Source organism: Carassius auratus, chromosome 43 (assembly GCF_003368295.1).
Source record: "Carassius auratus strain Wakin chromosome 43, ASM336829v1, whole genome shotgun sequence".
Taxonomy (NCBI): domain Eukaryota; kingdom Metazoa; phylum Chordata; class Actinopteri; order Cypriniformes; family Cyprinidae; genus Carassius; species Carassius auratus.
This window is the reverse complement of record NC_039285.1, coordinates 4,212,945-4,236,480: the sequence shown is the minus strand read 5'-3', so window position 1 is coordinate 4,236,480 and position 23,536 is coordinate 4,212,945. Positions and strand designations below refer to the sequence as shown.

The 23,536-nt window shown below is 37.6% G+C and overlaps 1 protein-coding gene across 1 annotated transcript in view; it reads right to left on the bottom strand.

Annotated features, from left to right (window-relative positions):
• The window catches only part of LOC113061491 (zinc finger protein ZFPM1-like), a 68,577-nt gene that overhangs the window by 6,322 nt on the left and 38,719 nt on the right, over window positions 1–23,536 (bottom strand). The window contains exons 4-6 of the mRNA XM_026230641.1: window positions 9,393–9,526; window positions 750–852; window positions 444–662 (exon numbers count right to left, since the gene is read on the bottom strand). Coding sequence (XP_026086426.1) covers window positions 444–662; window positions 750–852; window positions 9,393–9,526 — 456 coding nt within the window. The remainder of the gene's footprint in view (window positions 1–443; window positions 663–749; window positions 853–9,392; window positions 9,527–23,536) is intronic.

Sequence of the window (23,536 nt, the reverse complement as noted above, 5' to 3'; positions counted from 1 at the left end):
GAAAGTTCAAAAGATTAGCATTTTAAATAGTAAAGCCTTTTTACATTGCTATAAAAGATTTACAACTTCTGATCAATTTAATGCATCCTTGCCGAATAAAAGTATCTTACTGAACTCAAACTTATGAATACCAAGGTATTTTACATACGTACACTGTGCTACTGGAAAATTACCATATTCCTATACCATGGTATATCAATGGTTCCATATGTTATGGTCATGGTAAACGTCCATTATAACAGTATTAAAAAATATTGGAATATTCGAATATCTAAATAAATACTGTAATAATGGTATGTTTTGTGGAAGCAGAACTGTGGTAAGAACTTTTTATGTCACAACAATCTTTCGGGAAAAATCATTCATAATCACAGATGTAAACACGCTCAAAAACATGCATGAATGTATAGACATAATGCTTTTATCAGCAAGCAGTGACTCACTATTTACGACAGCGGTTGCTAAGATGGCAGCCATGCCAGCTTGTTGAGGGAGGAGCTGGATCTCAGAGTGCAGAGCAGCGGGGTACGCAGGCTCCTCCTTCACCCGCACGCTCTGGACCTGAGACACCGCTGACTGATCCACGGTGGAGCAGGACAGTGTTGCCAAAAGTGCATCTCCACTGGACAGTTCCTGTGTCAGCTTACAGAATAATGCCCCTCCTGTAAAACAAACAGTCACTGTTAGACCCTCCATCCCACACTGAAGTCAATGTGAGAGGTACATGTGGGAGTGTTTCGGTGTTGTACCCTGATTGTAGATGATGCAGTTTGACTCAGTGGGGCTTGAGGTCACAGGAATCATTTTGAGCCAGCAGTTTACCTCCTCACACTCCACAGACAATACAGGCCTCTAAAAACACACAAGGAGAAAGAGTCAGCCGAGAAACAAAGTCAGCCGTGCAATTTTAAAGGAACACAGACAGATTTAGACTCTTCCAGCAGATCTAACACAGAGGTTATACAAAAGTACTATTTCACTACAAGTATATTCAAGTAGTTTGCTTGAGTGCTATTTTTAAAATGTATTAAAAAATGTTAAAAAGTTTTATAATTAAAATGTTATTTCTAAAATATATTTTCTGTAATACATGTTTTTTTTGGGGGGGGGGGGGTTATTTATAAAATGTAATTTTGAAATGAAAATTTTAAGATGTTAAAGCAGATATTTGTATTTGTATTGAGATTTGTATATATTATTGTTTAAAGTAGTAGTTTTATCTTTACATTAACATTAGCTTAAGAGTATAAATAGAATAAATAGAGCTTTTTAAATTGGTCTTGTATTTAAAACAGACAATACTTATTCTACAGCATAGTATACACTCATTTCTGACAGTGTTTTCTAGGTATTGGTAACACTTTAGACACTAGTTACACATTATTGGTTGACCACTACTAATTTCTTGGCTTGAGGTCCATTCACTACAACAATGCTTTTGAATTGTACTTTCCGAGAGGCAACCATTTGTTTATCTATGAGAGACAATGTGAAGTTTTTTTTTTTTCAGCGTAAATGGCTTCATGTTATGTTCAAAGAAACACAAAAAGCTGACCAATAAATATTTTTTTATAATTTCACTTTTAAACAAAGACATTAAATGGGGTAAAAATAAAGACACATCATCCTACTATAGTGGACTGGGCAGAAGGATGCAAGGAGTAAGAAAAGACAAAAAAAAAAAAAAAAAAAAAACGGAAACCCCCCAGGAAAACCTGGAGGTTGGAAAGGGGATATCATGCGGATATAGCAGATCCATTTCAACGGAACATTTTCAGTAAACTAACCAAAGTATGCAGAGGTGGAAGTGTGTATTGGCAAGCTGGCAAATATCTGAATAAACACACCTGGACTTTTCCACACAATCGTTTCAATGTTTAGCTGTAGCATATGTTAATAGGTTTAATGGGAAACACACCCGTTTCAACGTCTAATTTAACAGTAATTCTCACTCACAATGAACTGCAGAATGACTGACAGTAAAGTCATAATAAAGGTTCTGGTAACAGACTGTATATATAAACTGAAATTTTTTTTTTTAAAGGCTAAAATACACAAAATTGAGTGACTGATCCATTCCACTAGGTGGCAGCATTTCAAAACTAGCCTCATATTCAAGAAAAGCTTCCCACTCGTTCATTCTCTCGGCTTCACGGAGTTAAAGATTTGCCCTTGGGGGAGACTAGTCCTTCTATCCCTGACATGCTACCAAATCAACTTTAAAGCCAGGAGAAAATAAAAAGACATTAGTTCAACTGTGTTAAAGAGCATAAAAAGCCACCAGTCGAGAGGATGAGGGAAAGAGACGGGCCGCAGAGGAGGACAGCTGAAGGGTTTCTTTCTAATTCTGTCTGTTCTTGCCTGAAGATACAGTCCGTATTGTATTTCATGGGGAACCAGTGCTGATAAGGAGATAGGGCTCCTTTTGTTTTAATTTGAAACCCAATGCTGGAGCCGTCTGTGGCATAAGTGCTGCGTGCTTCTGCTAATTTGTTTCAGACTCATTTAACACGACTCGACTTTAAGCTTCACAAAAGGAGAGGGCAGCCTTTGACAAAACACTTCCAGACAAACGCGCTCTCTAATTAAACACACACTTACTGACACACAGACTGATCCTTGTGCAGATGCGAACAAGGAGTAAGTGAAGATGTAAATGGTCAATAGTGAACAAGAACCAGTTCAAAACAATCAAGACAATCAGAGCAGGTAATTATTTTTATGTCTAAATAAAAGACAGGTGACTAGATACATCACTCAGGCAAACAAGGACAACAAGATCTAGCAGAAAAATAACAATATTTCATGAGGCCCAAAGTTTTGGTCATATCACAGCACAGGATTTTCTTCCAAATCATCAATACAATGTTTTTTTCCAATGATAATTGTTGAAAGAATTGTAAGGATGATCATCTGAATTACTACAGAAGGAAACATCAGTTGTGACTTGCATATCTTCATACTTCCTTAACACTGGTAGAAATTTCATCATCAATGTTTATCTTGGAAAGCATGTGGAAAATTGCACGTTCCTTGTGTACAAACCAGTGCAGTCTTGTGTAATATCATGGTGTCACTCTCTAGACCGATTGGTGGTTTATGTTTATTATTTCATGATTTTTTTTGACAACATGAAGCACTTTTTACTGAAGAACAACAAAGAAAACAACATAAATGTATCGTCCAAAATTAACTTTTAGCTCTGCTAAAAAATCTATTCATAGTATTTAAGGTTGAATTTAACAGTGCAATCCTTGATACAAGGTTAATTTACTTGAGAAACAACACTGAATAAAATATTAAAGATTTTGTTTATTACTCTGAAATAATAAAAGACAATACAGACTTGCGTCTAATAAATTCGCAGTTAATTGAGAAAATCTCAAGCTATCAAACAACATTTTTCAGTGTGTGTGTGTGTGTATATATATATATATAGTTAATTGTGAATCTTAATGCAAAAAAAGCATGTTCTGGATAATAATAATAATAATAATAAAAACATTGGTCTCCACTATATTTTCCATGGTCGGACTTGATTATACATGCCACATACATGAGGGTCAGACTATTCTTGCAAATCAATTTAAACCATGTAGTGTTACTAAAAGTTACCAGCCACAAGAAGAGCATATGTGACACTGTGTCAATTTTGCATCCTGCTTAAATGTATCTGAACATCATATAACAATGCTATTTGTAAATCATACCCGAGTTGAAACTAAATGTTAAAGATGCTAAATCACTGACATTTTGAAAAAAAAATGCATTCTTATTGTAACTAGCCTGAAAATGCCGGCAACATGTAGTCATGCCACCTCTGTGTGAATAGTTGAAAAGCAGCGTGAAGAATAGAAAGAAGGCTATCATAAAGGAAGAAGGCCACATGTTTTAGAGTGTAACCCTGGTGCTGGTGAATATACCCCCAACCCCCTGATGCACAAGGAACTAGGGGTACTTTGAGAGTGGTGCTTTAAGCCCCACCGAGTATGGGGCTTTGAGGAACAGTCTAAGCCCCCTCGTCCGAGCCCTGCTTCCTCATGAATATTAAATGACGGCGGCCGTGCTTTAATCTGCCTGATCCCCGCACTGCTGCCGTCGCCCTGATAGCGAATCTAATTATTTGGTCTGATATTAACCAGCCCCCTCCCTCCCTCCCTCCTCCTTACAAATGCACGCCATCAGGAAAAGAGGTAGATGCACCTTTCCATGCACACAAACACACACTTGTGCACTGCCATCACACCAGAACACCTTATACACACCCACCCCCAGTCAAGCCTGGTGTGTGCAAGCCCACAGTGTTATCATTCTTAAAAACACCCTCCTCTCGTTCTGATAAAAGTTGAATGCAAATGATTCTCGGACTATTTTCGTTTCTCATTTTGCACATCTCCTTTCTACGTGGAGAAAAAAAAATATTTCGCCGCCTTCTTTAAAGATAGAAAAGGACCGTATCTCTCAGTGACCCTACAGTATGACCCCTCGAGTCAAATCCATCCAGGTTTACAGAGCCAATTAAAACCTATCAAATTGACTGAACTCATCTGCCGGCAGTCAAAGGACAGGCCGGTCTTTTTGACATTCTTAGAAATCATTTGAACGTCTCTGGAACGCACACTCCATATGCTTCACATGTAGATGTTTGAGGCATTAAACAGTGTGCAAATACACTAAAGCCGATGCCCATTATGATAGCATGGAACAAGGTTTTAACAGGTGTTTGCTCAAGATTTGACAGTATGTGTCTTCCCATGTGTAATCCTGCAGTCGTATGTGATGCAACACCTGCAAGAAGTGAAAAAAAAGCTCTGATGTGTCATAAAACAGCCTTTGTTAACAGAGGCGCCCACTCAGTGTTAATTGTTTCGATTCACTGAAATTACTGAATAAAAATGTTTGTTGACTTCTTAATAAAGAATATGAGATGGAAAATATGAATCACAGCTATAATTTGGCACAAATATGACACAGACACACTGACAAAATACTGGGCATTGATCTGCATTTTTTCTGTAAATAGATCATTGTAAATATTACACATTGCACCTTTAAGTAATAAATAATAAAAAAATCTTACTATCCCTCAACTTATGAATGGTATTGTATCTATGAGAATATGTGATATCCACAACATTAACTTAGGGTGTATTCACACCTGTCTTGTTTGGTTTGACTGAATCAAATTCGAGTTCGTTTCCCCTCTTGGTGTGGATCTTTTGGGCAGGTGTGAATACAGCAATCACAATCGTGTACGGACCAAAAAAACGCACTGAGACCCATGAAAATGAACTTGACCTAAGCTAAATTCTAGCCAGAATGTGCGATTACAATGCACTTTATGTAGTGTAACATCCTAAACCGTCTCTAAAACACAGGAAATTCATTATCAACTGACAAAGAATTGGGTCTGTGTCAGCCTTAAATGGTTTTCATCATTTTGAACATAATCGGCAGGACCAATACCAGGAAATCTGGGCCCCTATAAATTGCATTGAATTCATTACACTGGATCCTACATGAATTCTGCTGGAACTGTTGCAGGGCAATTGAGTTATTCCCATGTTTCACATTATCAGTCACAGCCCTGATCGACCTTGAATGTTATTTTTGTGAATTAAAATTATACTCAACTTCAATCAGGGTGCAATGGACTAAAACAGATAAAAAACAATTAAATAGTGACTACATTTAACACATATTTGGCATAAGAAGAACTATGACTAAAACTAACTCTCACTGTACAGTACGCTTCTTCAGAAACATACTTTCTCCCTTTCTTTCTATTTTTCCTGCTTTTTACTCCAGCGTTATCTTCCTCCATTCCTGTTTCTCCTCTATCTCCACCTTTATCCCGCTCCTCATCTGTCCACATCCCTCTTTTCATGCTCCGCCACGCTCTTTGTCTCCATCTCCTTCTTGCTATCTATTCCTCTCCATATCTCTCCACACATCCCTTTCTCACTTTTCCATCCCACCTGCTTTCTCCTTCTCCCAATCCTATCCCTCTCTCTACCTCCTTTCCACAGGAAATGGTTTCTTTCCCAAAAGGGGGTGGCGGGGGGGATAGAAAAGGGGTTCATACCGTCCCAAACAAAGAGGTCAGTGTGTGAATCCTCCAAAAATACAGAGAAGAAAAAGGAAGAGGCGATAACAATCAGAAACCTTCTCTCATCCGCCTCACTCACACACTTTTTTTCTCCATCCTTCTCTTTTTTCAGGCCTCGTTTGCACACATCCAACCAAATGCACTTACGCATATGTACTCCTACTTATGAACTCAAAGCAAACAGCAGAACATCACCACATACACATCCCTCCAAGAAAACAGCATCCAGGTGTTATGAGCAGCATGCAAATAACATGTAAAAATAGGAAACTGTGAGTACTTAAAAAGGCGCGATAAGAGATTTGAAAATGAGGCACTCTTGGAAAGTGGGCTCCTGATCTGCCAGTGATCAGGTTTGGAGATAGAGGAAGGTTTCCTCTCTCTACTCCCCACTCATCATATCTCTCGCTCTCTGTCGTTTTCTCCACCGTAAAGCATGCAAATCCAAGTACATCACGATCAAACATTAACCATACGTCTTTCAGCATATCTAAAGTTAAAAAAATAAAAATTATTAATCAGTACTTCACAGTATATAAATAATTTTATTTAGTAAGGGTGCTTTAAATTGATCAAAAGTGACAGTAAAAACTTGTTTGCCACCTTATCTTTACACTTCATCCCTGTTTTGTTAAATTCCATTTTCTGCACAATTTTTATGTCTCCATTAGACATCGCCTTTTGATGTTTAAACCTAGTCCGCTACATTTCTGAACTTCTACGAGTGGAGAGCAGGGAAAGGTCCTCAGAAAGATCCACAGGTGCCAATGTGTGATGCTCCCAATTGGACTCCCATTTGAAGCCTGACTTGCTTACCTTTTTATCACTATGCAGATAATTGAGGGAGCAATAATTAAGGGTATTAAAGCATTCCTTTCAAGGAAAAGCATGTGTAGTGAGGAGTGACTCTCTGAGATCACTCTACTGACAGATGTAGATAAACCAGAGATTGGTTTACCCGCTGGTAAGTGAGAGGAAAAAAGAGAGAAGATGAAGAGAGCTCACCTTCACGTGTCCTTTGTGGGATGGCAGAGAGGAGGGGAGCAGGGCTCCCCCCAAAAAAGTGGGCTGGAGAGCAGTGGGTGGCGGGGCTTATCGGAGCAGTTCTCCTGGAGAGATTATTGGGGGATTAGTTGGGACGCTTGTTTCTAAAACATGATAAAAAGGCGCACGGTGCATGAAAACGTCTTGAACTCCACACCCGCTACCTTTGTGTCCTCGGGCGACGTTCCACAAAATAACAAGAGATGCAAAATGGAAAGAACAATGGCATCGTGGAAGTGGGAGTCATTCTGCACTGACTTAGAACTAACGAATGTTCTTTTTTCTTTTTCTTTACTACACAAAAATCTGACTTGACAGTTCTGCTTGTGTCAACAGCAAAACTGGGCTTATCAAAGCATTGATGGCATGTATAGTTAATGTAAATTCTAATAATATTTCATAATTTTACTGTTTTTACTCGTACTCTACATTAAAGGTCTACCAACCCCAAATAGGCAGTGTCTGTTATAACACTATATAATAAGCATGATATGAATTAATATTCATTAACTTAATTATATTTAGTTAAGATATCTGAAAATGTTGGACTCTTCAGTCACACTTAAACATTTTTTATTCTCATTGCATTAGGAAAAAAAATAACAAATCATTTGGCATCTTCAAACAGCTAGAGGTAACGTTTTTTTGGGCACACTGTAGTCAATTTACTGTAAGTCATTTAGAAGTCTAACAGAAAGGTGTGTACATAACGGCTACTTCACAACAGCTTCATTGTGTCATTGGCTCATTCAATCATATTTAGGAGCTAAAACCTTTGTAACAGTGATAACTGATCTGTTTTGGAAAGAATCTTTCATCCAAAAAAAAAAACAATTCTGGAAACAGTGATATGTCTGTTCATATATCCTTTTTTTTCTAACCTTTCTCTTTCAGTTATCATTCAAACATTCAAATAGATAAAAGATGTTATGGTGGTTTCAGTAAAGATGCAAATTATACGATTTACATAAAACAGCCAACTGAAAGTGATAATCAATACGAAAGGATCTGTTAGAACAGTACAGTTTCATGGATGTCATATATTCAGTTTCTCTTAACGTCTTAAACATTACAAATTCCCAAAAACTCCTCACGCACACAATATGACCAGAACAACGCGTTTCATTTCTCACAGTGTCTCAGATTAAACTCTGAAGAAAGTGAGACTGAGAAATAAACAAGCACAGCCATGACATGACAGACCCTGACGCTTTGTGACCCCAGCAGCTCCAGACTCGGGAGGATGTGGAGGGACGGCGAAAGATGCCATAGGAATGTGAGATTCAACACACTATCTCTGCCAGATACACACTCCTTCAACGAAGAGATAGCGGAGCGAGAGCAAATGCGATAGAATGCGAATGTGAAAGTTCTGAGCTGAAAATCATCAACAAAGCCCTGCCTCGATAACAAGATTTAAAAAAATACAAAAAAGAGTGAGAAAGAGGAAGGGAGAGAGATTAGGAGGAGGTGAAGGAAAGGCGCGGGGATGGGAGGGAGCGCTGGGTGCACGGCCTTAGAAATTCTCATAATAAATGAAATCTTAGAAATGAGAGCCTATCAAGTAGAAATCAATCACTGGGGTTTGTTGTCCAAGAGGATGGCGCCACGCTGAGATAAAAGAGAAGCGTCCGTCTGGTGGGGGGTTGGGGGGGGGGACTAGCCAATCTCGTGCAGGAACGGCCGAAAGCAGTACAGCGGGAAAAAGATGACACTCGTTCAAGATATGCATTGCCATTTGCATACACCCATACTCCCATGGATTACACCTCACTTTGAATCAGTGGAATGCAGACGTCCGCCCATTCATCCTCAATTTGATAGGTTTTTCTTAACACGATCCACAATCCTTGTATTTCACTGCCGTAACACACTTGAATCGAACAATTTTGGAATCATATGCAATCAAGCCAAGCGAGGAACTTCGCCTGTGAGTAAGAGTGTGTACAGGTGTACAGTGTCATCTCTGAAATGTTTGAGAAAATGGTCTGAGCCAGGAAACCTCTCCTTGAGCTGACGTCACATGATCAGATGGACCTACAACACATGGCTGATTCTCTAATACAACACAAGGCTACGGTATATGGTAACCTGTCCAGAAATCCCAATCCCGATATGGTAATATCATGTTAATTGAACCAGGTATATTATGACTGTCATGTTATGACACAACAGACCTGAGATAGGAATCTTCACCAAATATCCAAATTGATCGCTGGTCCATTCACATGCCCCTTACCTCATTGGCAGGTCCGTCTATGGGCTCGCCTGATTGGATGCTGCCAGAAAACGGACCCCACACGGTGTCATCAGACAGGTCCCTGAGGGCCAGGACCTTGAAGTCATCAGCACTGCCACTTAGCATAAGATCATCTGTTTACACACAGAGCACAAAATAGTGTAAATACATCAAAACAACAATTAAAAACCGGTAAAAAAAGAGAGTTAGTTTGTTTTAAGTGCCGTTTGCTAAGGTGACAGCTATTGCTCATACTTAAGTAGGGAAGCACCAGTGTTACAATTCTAGCCGATACACCAATAAGTTTAAAATCATTTAATGTTATGGCCGATAACCAATAATTGTATGGTATTAAAATGATATACAATTTTGGCTAAATTAATAAAATAAAACCGCACAAACCAAACATTTTCAGTGTTAGAGGTTAAATTAGGCATCACAACAGTGACGTGTTCTGTGATTCGTAATTTCACTTCTAACATGACAAATTACGATATTATTACTGATAATGGTGAATAAAAAATGTAAGAATTTAAAAAAGTAATTATTTGACGAATCGCTTGATCTTAAATGTAAATGTAAATGTAAATATACAGTAATTTAAACAAAAAATTAAATGTTAATTAGACAATGGCAAAAGTATATCTAAATTAAAGAAAAGAAAAATCCAATTATATCATATAATATAATAATTCATCTATAAATGTATACAGTAGAATACAGATCGACAGGCCTATTTTTTTCTTTCTTTCTTTTTTTACTTCAGCCGAAATTCTGGGATTCCACACAAACTGCACAGCAATAATTATCCAAAATGTCATATATGTTCATTTGTTCTTATTAACCGGCTGCTCACTTGTCTTTAATAAGTTTGAACTTTATATTTGTTAGGCAAGGAGTCAAAACACCATACCAAACCATATCTATTTCAGTCTTTAGTATTAATAAACATCGATTCTAAAGTCAACTACTAAATCTAGTACCACTAGGGGGAGTTTGGCACTCAACGGGCAGTGACGCTGGACCAAAACAGAAAGAACTTCTGTACTTCCTATGAGAGATAAGTGCAGTGGGATGGGAGTCAAGGCTTTGGTGAGTCACAAACGCAGGCCTGACACAGGAACAAACACAGGCTCCACAAATAGTGATATGGAACAGCTGACACAAAAGTCCGCTGCTCACTCAACCTAGAATTCTACATATTTATGCTTTAGAAGTGTTTATTAAAAAGGTAACTTCTTCAGAGGGAGCTTCGCTGAGGAGGTCGACCTGTGGTGGTGGTTCCAGTCTGTTCCAGCATCTTTGTCCCTGTGCAGCTCTGTTTAACTACCCCCCTTTAGCCCCCCCACCAGTCTCGCTTTTGGGGGTCGGGCTAAAGTGCTGGGGCCGATAAGAGTGTTTGTCTAACACTCTCCATGTCAAAACACTCATCTATCTTCTCTGTATCTATCCCCACCAGAGAACAACAGACAGACGCTGATAAAATGGCTTTCCCACAGCCAAGACGTGGAGTGGGGGAGGGCGTGAAGAAGAGAGAGAGGGCAATGGGAGCAAGAGAGAAGGATACATAGGTGGAATGGGACAGATGCTGGACAGAAACATGACAGAGCGAGACTTACTGGAATTGTCTGAAAGCTAGTATTAAATGATTAGTTATAAATCAGTCAGCGGTGGGTTGGGTTGGAGTGTTATTAATGAGAGGCTGGGCCTCTATCTGCAGTCTGAAGTCCAGTGTCCTAGATCCACAGCCCAGAGCTCCTATCTACTGTTTGGCTTCTAATCTAAGCCCAACATCAGTACCCACCCTGACCTCTCACATGACCCAATCTTATCACTACAGAAGCCATTATTATCAATAGACTACTCTAAAATAGCACTGGCATAATTCCTACATAAGCAATTCCTACGCCATCTGTTTTTATTTTTGCTCAGCAGATGGTGACTGCTAACAGGTAGCTTCTCAACAGTAAAATCTCAGTTGTTTTTAAACAAAGTCTGAATAGGTGAATCCAATGAAAAAAGTCCTAGTTAAAAAATAAAAATAAAAAAAAGAAACATTTAGCACATATTACCCAAAATGCTCATTACCAGATATGACTTTCCTTGTTTTTGCGATTCATTTTACCCTCAAAGGTCATTCTCATTAGATTCAATACAAAATTCCGGTACAGCAATAGTTTTAAAAGTTGTATAAAATTACAATTATAAAAAAAAAAAAATTAAGCCATATATCTATTCAAATAAATGTATTTATCAATAGTAATTAATAATAGTAATAATAAAACTATATTTAATTATTATTATAACTGTACATTAATAAATTTTAAGATTAATAATAAATACAAATAATTACTGTTAACATTACATGTTATATACGAAATTATTAAATATATGTTATACAATATAAACATATAGAAAGGGAGAGAGAGAGAGAGAGAGAGAGAGACTATAATAGCTCATCTTTATTTGCACATTACAGTATTAAGAATTAATTTTATAGAAAATAAATATACAAATAATAAATGTCAATATTAAATACATTTAAAGTGATCAAAATAATTAAAAATGAAATAATAAATAATCCTTTTTTATTTTTATACTGACACGGAAGAGAAGTATTTTTTTAATAAAGTCATTATTCTCATAGCATCAAAAAATGACGATTGAACCATTGATGTCACATGGACTATACGTGATCCTTGCTAAGTTTCTAGGCCTGGGAATGTTTCAGTTGCATTGCTGTCTATGGAGAGTCAGAAAGCTCTCGGATTTCACCAAAAAAATGTTATGGGTTTGGAACGACATGAGGGGGAGTAATTTATGACAGAATCTCGACAGATTTCTTAACAGGTTTCATGAAATTCACCTAAATGTGCTCATTCTTAACATCAGGGAAGTGTTAAAATACACAGTACTGACACACCTTTCCATAAAGCTATAATGTTTTCAGGGCTTCTGCTGGACAATTCACATCTGTAACCCCCGTGAACAACCCCAAACGAATCCTCTCTAAAGACCAAGTCGTCTTATCTTTAAAACCCTATTATTTTCCCACACAATACACTGACACACTCGTGATGCTGCCCTTGTGTTAGGCCATGGCAACTCCCCAACAATAACCCCATCAACCTTATCGATGGCTCTGCGTGAACTGTTCCCAAAAAATGTACACCACCCTTATCGATAGTGATGAGTCCACACAGCTCTTATCAATAGCTCTACACACTGGCAGTGTCCACACAAGCCTTATCAATATGCCTGCTGCTGTAGACACCAAAGCACCCAGTGTGCCATATAAAAAAAGAAAATCACCCTTCGTCATTAATTCAACACCATCGTACAAAAGAAAGAAAGAAAGAAAGCTGAATTCAGCTATAATGACACACTAGAGGGAAAGGGTCTTCGAAAGAGCAGTTCTGGAGCAGCAGCAGTGTGGTAAACACCCTGAAGCCAACACAAATCACTCCACGGTGAGTGTTGTGTGACTAGTCATACTCCGTTATCACAGCCACATAATTCCTTTGAAGAAGGATTCACATTAACTCAGTTGGGACCCAAAACTTTCCTGAAATCTCATTTAATGAACAATTTGTAACTAAAATATTGGTGCTTCATTATATGTGTAGTACTTGTATGCATGACAGGGTTGTTGTTCACAGATATTTTGGGTAACCCTGTAACCAGGGTTATGGTGAGTCGGGCTGTTGGTGATAACAGCCAAAACTCCACAATAAAACTGCTAGAAGAGAGAAGAGTAATTATTATACATGACGAAATGATTGCCTGTGGCCTTAAAGCTCTGGAAATAGAGACAGAGAGGAATTCAGTAAACAGCTGCAGCATTGCATCACGCAAACATAGCAGATTTTGCAATCATGCCTGTGTAATTATCTGTTTTATCATTACTGACGCCAGAACCAATACATTGGTATCATCAATACTCATGGTCAGTATTCAATAAGAGTTATCATTGACTGGTATTTTGGCCAGAAGCAATGGTTTAAAATTAAAGAACATTAAAATGGATTTGTTTCTAACAAGCACAGCTTTTTACTTTGCAAGATGTTTCACTGGTGACCTGGAGTGTGGATTTCTTGTGGCATGTGGAACGTTATGATGTTTTTATCAGCTCTTTGGTCTCTCATTCTGAGCAGCCATTCACTGCTGAGGATCCATTGCTGAGCAAGTAATGCTACAGTACATTTCTTCAAATCAGTTCTGATGAAAATTAAAAAATGTTTTATATTTTCAGCAAATTTTCATTTTTGGATGAAATAGTCCCTTAAAGTTAATCTTAAACAAATCCAGATGAATATCCATTTTCCATACTTTACATTTCAATGTTGTGACACCTAAATTCACTCGTAGCATTTAAAATTATTGATTTAAATTATTTTAAATTAATACATTGCTTTTGACAATACATATTCAAAGGAGCTTCACAAAAAATATATATGTTTCAATTGTACAATCAGGAAGTAATCTGTTATCAGTCAGTGATGAGTGTCAGAGTAATCCATAAAAATAACTACTGGCTATATTAACGGTATCAGCAGGAATTTGAATATCAACAAACTCCTAAGAACAACGCGTTCAGTTAAACAAGAATTCGCTCTTAGTCAGTTCTCCTTTCAATGTATTTTTATATTTGTCAGTTAACGGCCTCATACCTAATTGCCAGCTTTACATTTTTCAGCGATGTTCCTGAACAACACTCTATATCAGTCCAACACAAACAAAGATTCTCATACACTCATAACAACAACATTGAGGGAGTTCATCTTTTTAAAGCTCCATTGACTCTTGTTTATTGGCTAAAAGGATCATGCAGATGTCAAGTCATTCTTATTCAGGTTTTCATGGCTCCTTGGGCTTCTCTATAAGGACTAATTGATTTTTAAAAAGACTATTGTTGATATCAAATGAGCAGATCGCTCCGCAGCCATTGATTTTTTGACACAGTAGAACAGGAAATCTTTATCAGAGCCACACTCCGACCCTACGCTAATAGGTGGGGTTTAACCTCTGCTGAACGACAAATCCCCCACTTTCCTAACTCATACGGAGTGGAAATAACAAGTGTGTTTGCTAGAAAGTTTGTGTCTAACACTAGTAAAAGAGTGGTTATTGTGTAGTTTAACAGGAGTGATCAATAAACCGCTCACCAACACACTCATACTCAAACAAAAAGAGCCTGATAACTCACCCAAGCGTCCGTAAGTCAAAGAGTTCATTTAAGAAGATACAAATTTCTAGGATAGGCATCGTATATTCAGCGAGGCATCATTTCCATTTTACCCTTCTTTTGCTGGGTGGAGATAAGACACCTGTGTTGCCACTCTCATCAGATGAGCTTCAACAGAACTTTATCATTGACATTTACTACCGTTTAGACAACTAAGTTCTCTTAACTGTACTTCTGAACTTTTATCTGACCAACACAAGGCCTGGAGAAGAGCAGATGCCAAACAAAATATGCAAAGGTGTAGGCAAGATGAACTATGCTCAAACAGAAAGCATTTCACACTGCTGCAAAGATGTGGCTTTGAAGACGCACGCCTGGAGAAACAAATAAAGCCTTTGAGCTATATGTTAAATTATACCATGGTGGAAAACATATTGAAGTGCTGAAGCGATTGTATTACAGAAATTATAGAAGAAAAGTGCAGGTCTGATAAGCACAATGAGTGTGATATATCACAATTTAAACATAAATAATGCTTGACCAGGATAATAGAACAAGAAACAAGGAACCAAGAGGATAACTACTGTAAGAAACTGCAAAACAAAACCGTTGCATAATGACTCATACAAGATACTTTAACTTTAGCTTTACTAAAGTGTCAACTCACCCAAACCAACAGGGGGCGACAAGTGAGAAAGGTGCAATTAGTCTTAACAGGGTGACCTCGACAGAAAAGCAACAACGTTTATGTTTTATTATTTTAGGGGGTCAGTAGGCTTTAGTTACATCACAGCCATAAACCATGTTTTGCTACAGGGACATTAGCTATTAGATAGGCTCGCGTAGGAGCTGGGAGCTTTCACTGTGTCAAACAACCAATCAGATTAGTTTCGTTCATCGTCATGTTTTTTAAGGCGTGGAAATGTCGCCACAATAACAGACCATTATTTTAAACCGTATTTTAAAGTTTCAATGCCGCGAACTTTAATTATTTCACATATTTTTGAAAACCCAGCGTTTAGTTGATCCCAATAAGTGCTCGTCGTTCCAGTTCTAAACACTACATCTTTTTTCTTTCGTGAGGGGGTTTGGCGCCACGGTATCTTTGTTTCCAGGCTGATTGTTAAAGAACGTGACATACGTCTCGCAGAAATCCTGTAGAAATCAACCAATCTGATGATGACTTTTACACTCCTTAAGTGTTTCCACTGTTGTGTCCTATATGCATCATACGTTTAGCCAACGGTCCGAGGGCGTGTCGTCTGACGCTGAGACTAGCTTCTGGATAGCTTTTGACAAAAAATCTGTGTAATGCAGGATGAGTCATATTACGTGAGAAACAATGTACATTGTAAAGTGCAAATAAATATATATGTGCTTAAAGAGTTGTATATAGATTAGCTTTAAAGCAAATGCACATGAACTAAATGCCACAAAACACCAATTCTGATTTCATGGGGTTTTAAATGATGTTTAAAAGGTAATACATTGCTTTAGGATAATAATTTTGTTTTTAATTCTCACCCTTAATGCTGTGATTTTAATTAATTTGAATGTCTTCTGGTTAGGAGACCATATAGATGCTCTATAATCTTCTGTATGACTGCAGGCCTGATCTTGTGCGTGAGTGTGAGTGTGTGTGTGTGTGTGTGTATTTCTTCCTTGTCTTCCACCACCGTTACCCTTTCACAAATTGAAAGTAAGGACCTTCCAGAAACTCGTCCTGATAATCAAACATAAATTAATTAGAAAATGTTTCTTGACATTCTCGCCGCATAGACAGGGGAAAAGACTCCGGGAAAAGCCATCAAATTAATTGTACGGTATGTGACTTTGATAATTAATTCAATAATTATTTCATGTCTACTTTCGCAACTCCCTCTGGCTGGGAAAAAGGACATTTTGATGATTTGCAGTGTAAAGATTTAGGTTTTGGAAAATAAAATATGGGAAATTACAAGGAAATACAGCAGTGAGAATTTTTTTTTACTTCAGAGGAAGCAAACACCCATTTGAACATTTAAAATGTGTAAATATTAATGTAGTAAATAACAAAATATAAAATATACAAATTTGCAAACAAATAATTCTAGACATTTTCTCAAATCATTTTCCATAACATTTCCTACAAATTGCTTGAAACCAACCAGTCCCAAGGTGAGATACATATATATAATTATTATTTCTTTTTACAATAAATGCTATTTGGTTTGATACTCTATCACAAAACAAAGAAATGCACACATTTTTAATTGTGGGTTAACTGTCCAAATATTTTTAAGGCCACTGCATCTCTATAAAACAAAGTGAAATAAGAAACGGCTAAATGACTAAATGTCTGAACGAAATAAACTTTAAATTAAAAAAAGATTTAATTCAATTGGATTTAATCCAACCATTAATATAATATCAATGCAAAACTACCAGGTATATGTGGTTTCTTCATAAATCCTATTCCTACAAAATAAAATGTCTCCAGATACTTCTCACATATTTAAACTGTTTTCTAGCTACATATGACAGATGTAAGTGGCACACAGAGAAGCCAGGGCCTGGCAGAGGGAAGATATAGGGCAGGAGAGAGAGAAAACTAACTGAAATGCGGGGCACAGAGAGAGAGACAGGAAACGGCAGGAAAGCACAGGCATCTGATAGGGCTGGTAATCGGCGTGGCAGTGTCCCGGCTGCAGCCGCCAGTTCATGGGCCACATGGAGATAGCAGTAGGGGACGGCGGTGAGAAATGTTCCTTCAGATTAAAGCCCACACCTCTCAATCATCAACAGGGGAAGAGAGTGACAGACAGAGGGAAGGGAATGTTCTTAATTACAGATAAATTCCCCTTCCTTCACAGTCAATCATCATTGTGCGAGTCGTATGCTACAGTGGAATGCACACTTATTCACAAACAATAGTTCTAAATTTAAATTGTTCCAGCCAGAATGTTTTCGTGTGAAGTTTATTAGATTGCCGTTGAGCTCCGTTTAACCACAAGTGTGGGACGATTGTCCCGCAGCCCACTGTGCACAATAAAGTTCCAGCATTCTGCAGGTGCATAGGAAGCATGCCAAGAGCAAAATAAAAAAATAAGAAAACAAATGAGATTCAAAGACACTCTCATCAGTGAAAAAATAGAGCCTGAAAACACATGTTTGTTACTGTTAATTAATTATACGAGCCTTAACTGAACAGAATAACCCATCAGATCATTTGACTCTTGGAAAACCAACAGAAGTGATTTTTTTTTGTTTTCATTTTATGTATAAAAAAAAAATAAAAAATAAAAAACACACCGGTGGCTATACTGGTGGCCCACCATGACCAGAGTGGGAAAATAAATACTTTGTAATGGTTAGTTTAGTAGTAGGGATGCTAATATTACTGTACATTTGAGAAAAAAGAAAAAGTAAAAACATTTTTCACTCATAAATTGCTAGTAACTTTTACTATTGATGACAGAGAAACAGAAAGTAACTTAAAAAAAAACATTACAGAGTATCAATAGGAGGATAATTATTTTCTTGTTGTAGCTAATAACTAAAAAAAACTGCAGATATTCAAATTCTGTATTATTTTGTCAAATAAAATCACCCAAATTCACTTTTACATTTCAAATGTTTGAGTAGGAATGGCAATCCTTCTTTAGTAGGAAAACATTGTAATTTTGTTATTTGCTAAAGATTAATTTAAATATGCTTTTTAATTATTAGTGTCGTTAAAGAGAAACTTTAAGTGAGCGTTAGATGGCTGTAAAGATTAACTATAGAATAAAAACAAGAAATATCAAATATAAAATCGATATTAACAGATAAACTACAATTCCCATATGTCAGGTCAGGAATCTGGGACACACGCTGTGCTGGAATAAGAGGGTAACGTGGGGAAGTGAGAGTGACTGAGAATGGAAGTTAACTGTCTGACGCTGGTCCCGCTCTGCTCAGCCTCAGATAACAGCTTTCGCCCGAGTCCCTCGTAGTGCAGCACGACCACAGCCAGATCTCAGGAAGAAATAATGAAAGATTGCAGAAGAAGGCAAGATAATCAACTGAAAACCATCGACTTCACAGGCTGTCATTCTGATATATCGGTGCTGCCAAAACATTCTCGCCGACACAGGAATTAAGAAAAAACATTTTGGAAAAAAACACGTTTGGTAGTCTGGCAAATTACCAGGTGCAGTTATATAGTCTAATGGCACTTCATGTAGATCTCTGAAAATATCATGCTCCGTTTTACCATGAACCTGTTACAGCATTAAACTTTCCGCAGTTCTCTCTCTAAATATATTTTTCTAAACAACCAAAAAAAAAAGCTTCTACAGCATGTAGAAGATCACAGTCAGACACAATTACAGATCTGGGTATATCTGATATCACAATCTAACTTTATGATTATGCATTTGAGTCTTTTGTATGGTTAGTATTTATTTTATGCTGTTATGTGTAACCCAAATCAGCTTAACCAAACTAACCACATAATTGATGAGACTGACAGCATGTCAAGATTATTTGCATGTTTAGGCCGAGTTGAATTAACTGAACAGATACAAATACAGTGGTATCAGGCTTCCACTAAATTATGCCCGGAAAGACATACAATAAATTATGAGAAAAAAAAGGAACTAAAAGAAATTCAGCTTTGTTCAGCAGGATATAGATCATCAAAGGTCTAAAAGAGCATCAGTGCCATCGATGCCCTTCCATTGAGAGTGACAGCAGATCAAAATAAACTTGTGAATGAATCTTTTGAATTAACTTTGAAATGCAGAGCACAATTGCATATTACGTCCATACACTCTGGTGCTCTGATCTAAGCTTCCTCATTCAGCAGCGAAACAATGGGTACAGGGATGAGACTGAATGACTCGCCCGTGAATTTCACTCCTGCAGTAGACACGTCTGATAAAACCCCAGACTGCAGGCGCTTTTGTCTCCCTGAGAACAATATAAATATGTTTAACTAAGGACTATCACTTGCTACTCTGTTTAATATCAAAATTTAACTCCGTGATATCCAGGTTTTTATGTTCATTCTATTTAAAGCTGAGGTTTGTTTTTTTTTTAAGTGAAAAGTGTAACCAGTGTGTCACTTCAAAACACTGATACTCTTGTTAGTTTAAGGGTGCTTTCACACTTGGTCTGAACCAGAGTTCGACTGCTCACCCCTCCCTCTTCCCCCGCTGCACTATATCTATATTATATTATTTGGGTCCGAATCGCAGTTCATTTGTTTCATCAAGCCAGCAGCTTTTTACCCCATTGCTTAGTAACAACGGCACAGGAGAAGTAAGCAAATGCATACATTGCTCTCTGCACTTTTATATATTTACATTTTTGAACAGTTCAATTTGTTTACAAGGCTTCGGTACATTACGGAACATACGTCTGTCTTACGAAAGTTCCGCAGCTGCTCTAAAGAATGCTGAAGGCTAACAGAAATTAGATATATAGCTCTCTGTTTGCAGCGCGTCTGTCACGCTAGTCAAGAAAGTGAGTGAAACACGCATTTTTATCAAATAATACGTCTTTAATAATGGTTCACTTCCGCGATTTGTACGTGTGTACGGTGTGTTCACATCAGCAGCGAACTGTGCCAGATTTCACACGAACCGTACCCCAGACCCCCTTTTTAAGTGGACTTGGGTACGGTTCGCAGGTGTGCACCCGAGTTCGGAAGAAAGCGTTCACATCATCCAAACGAACCAAACTCTTACGTCAAATCGTACCCGGGTGTGCACCAAAAAAAAAGCACCCTGAGAATCACAAACAGCTTGACACACCAACACTGCCTTGGGATGGGGCTCTTGTCCAACCAATGAAAGTAAGGAAGAGTGTCGGGAAACCTGTTTAATAACAATCACTATTTTGCTATTTTTCTGCAAGAATTTAAAAACACACTTCATCTTGCATACAATATTTACAAAAATACAAAGAAAAAACTCAAATGCTAAGATAAGAAAAATCCAAGTTTGACATCTGAAATCTATTTAGACAACTTCACTAAAAACAAATATTAATTAAACATTAGTAATACAATAATAATCTTAATAAATAAAAAAATATATATACATTTAGTTAAATAAAAATAAAAATATCTAATGTAAAATATATATAATAATAAAATATGAAATATAATAATATATTTATATTATATTATACATTTTTATTTATTTATTTAAATATTTGCAGCAACATTTCATGACATTGGACTGACATCCACAAATGCATTTCTTTTTAAATCTCCCTCTCTGAGCTTTGCTGATATGTTTATAATTTTCCAGCACTCAGGACTCTTCAAGAGGTGTATGCAGATTTTCTTACTCCTCTGCTGACGCTGTAAAACCCGGCCAACACCTCCGCACCTATCAGCGCCCCTGCAGCCCTCTCATCAATGCCAGTTCCAGCACCCGCAAATAATTTATCAGCATTTAAATGCCAATGATAATATGCACACGCAGCTCCCTCCGATCCCTTATAATTAAATATGATAAAATCCCACCACGCCGGGTAAATAACAATAATCGTTATTATCATTGCCATTATAATGCTTTATTGGAGTAATTTGAATAACTTATGTGGATAAGGAAGGCTTGTGGGGAGGAAATGCTGGGCAAGCAGGAACATAATATTCAGAGCTAGTTTAGTCAAGGTCTAATTCCATCCTGTTAAACTGTAAAAGAGAAAGCGAGATGGAGAGAGAGAGAGAGAAAGAAAGGGGGAGAAGGAGGAAGGAAAAATGAGCAACGGTCCGCCAGCTAGAAGGGATTACTGTGACGGCCATTTGCATATCAAGAATTTTAAGCAGAGAGGAAAATATCAAACCCTCCAGCCAGCAAGGTCATTTTGAAGATAATTTTTTTTCTTCATAATTTATTTTGCATATCATGCAGCAGGACACGTTATAGATTAAAAAGCTGCTTTGCCGTATCAACCCATTCCTGACACTTCTGCCTCGCCACTGCCTATCAATTCATTCAACAGAACCCCACCCTGAAAAATATTTGATAAAGATACAGAAGCAATTAATAAATAACAAGCTTGAGTTTTCCAGGGTTGTTACGTATGGATGCTTTAAAGAAAGGATAGACGCCTGTGCACATTAAATTGCGTAAGTTGTCGAATTGTAATATGCGCTATTCTTTGATAATATGGTGAATTAAAAAACAACAACATTCAATTTAAAAAATAATAATACCTACATTTTTTAGTTACTCTTTGAAATGGTTGAATAATTCACTAAAAGACTCCAACTCATTTAAAATTCTGTTCTTTTTTACACAGAATTCAAACTAAGTTGTACCCCAGCATACTGGCAATTCTTAAATATGTGCATTTTATAGCTTCAAAACTGATAAGGCACATATAAATAAGCATACTTGTTTATTTATGGCCTACGTTCTATCTCTTTATCTATGTGTTTGTGCATGCGTATACAATAAAGCTTTATATAAACTGATAAGAACGACACTGGATGAGAACCTTCCAGCTGAGAACTTTAAGGAAACATAAGGCCAAGATACAAAAGGTTAAACAGAAATAGGAAAACGTTCCAAGAGATATATTCAGTACAGAATGACAAAATCACTGCATAAAGACAGCAAAATATGAAGAAATTACGGGTAGTTTCGCTACCACAACACCTTCATATACGGCTGTGCAAAAAGTCGAATGCGATTTTCATGCACATCTCATCAGTAAAGCCACTCTTGTGATTAGAAGTATATCTCCAGCACGTGCGTTTGGATCTGGGTTGCCAGGTTTTCACAACAAATCCTGCCCAGTTGCTTCTCAAAATTAGTCCAAAACTAGCTCAATCGGGCTTCCAGGAGGTTCCCTGATAAAAATTGCTTCCCGGGGTTAAAATATAAATTTTTTGGAAGGGTTGCCTTGGTAAAATTCATATTTTAGGGGCTAAATATCACATTATTTGTATTGGGGTCGCTTCGACCCGAGGACATGAAAAACAACCAAAGACTTGGCAAAACCGTTTGGCATTTACTACACCGAGCCGTAATTCACTGACAATCTAGACAAAATCGATGTTAAAATCGCAGGCGATTCTTTGTCGATTTTGAAAGCGATTTTGTGTTAGTTGTCGGTAGACTATGGCTCCGTGTAGTAACTGCTGCTCCACCTGAACCATTGTTGCCAAGTCTGCGATTGTTTGCGGGTCGAAGCGACCCCAATACCAATAACGTGACATTTAGCCCCTAAAATGCGAATTTTACCAAGGCAACCCTTCCAAAAAATGTATATTTTAACCCCGGGAAGTAATTTTTATCGGGGAACCTCCTGAAAATGCGATTGAGCTAGTTTTGGACTAGTTTTAAAAAAGCAACTCACAGGATTTATTAAGAAAACCTGGCAACCCTGATCTGAACGCACGTGCTGGAAATATGCTTCTATTTACAGGAGCATCTTTACTGATGAGATGCGCATGAAAATCGCATTCGATTTTTTGCACAGCTCTACCTTCATACTAAAGAAAGTGGTAAAACAGGATGTGACATCATCAGACAAGGCCCGGTCCTCTCTGAATAAAGTCAATCTGGTCGTTAAAACCAGAACTCCGCTGATTACAGTAAAAAATGAGAGGAATGCAAACAGCTCCAGATGAAATGGTTTTTGTTCAGTTCTACGAGGATAATAGAAAAAATAAAAAGGTGACATATACAAAACGAGTGCAAGAATTAACACACTGTGACCCAAAACAACAAGAAACAAGGAAGAAGTGCATGTGTGCATTGGTCAGGGGGTGTAAGTGGTGATGGAGAGACCAGTGGTGGGATGTGGGGCAGTGTGGGGGGATTCAGACTGGTCAAAGTTTCACTTTTGCCAATCGTGCTCGTGATAAAAGCAGTGCCTGCTCCAGTACTGATAGAAAGCATATCTCTCTCCTGCTCCCCCCTCTTTCTTTCTTTCACTCTCTCTCATTTTCTCTCTCCCCTTCTTCCTCATTCTC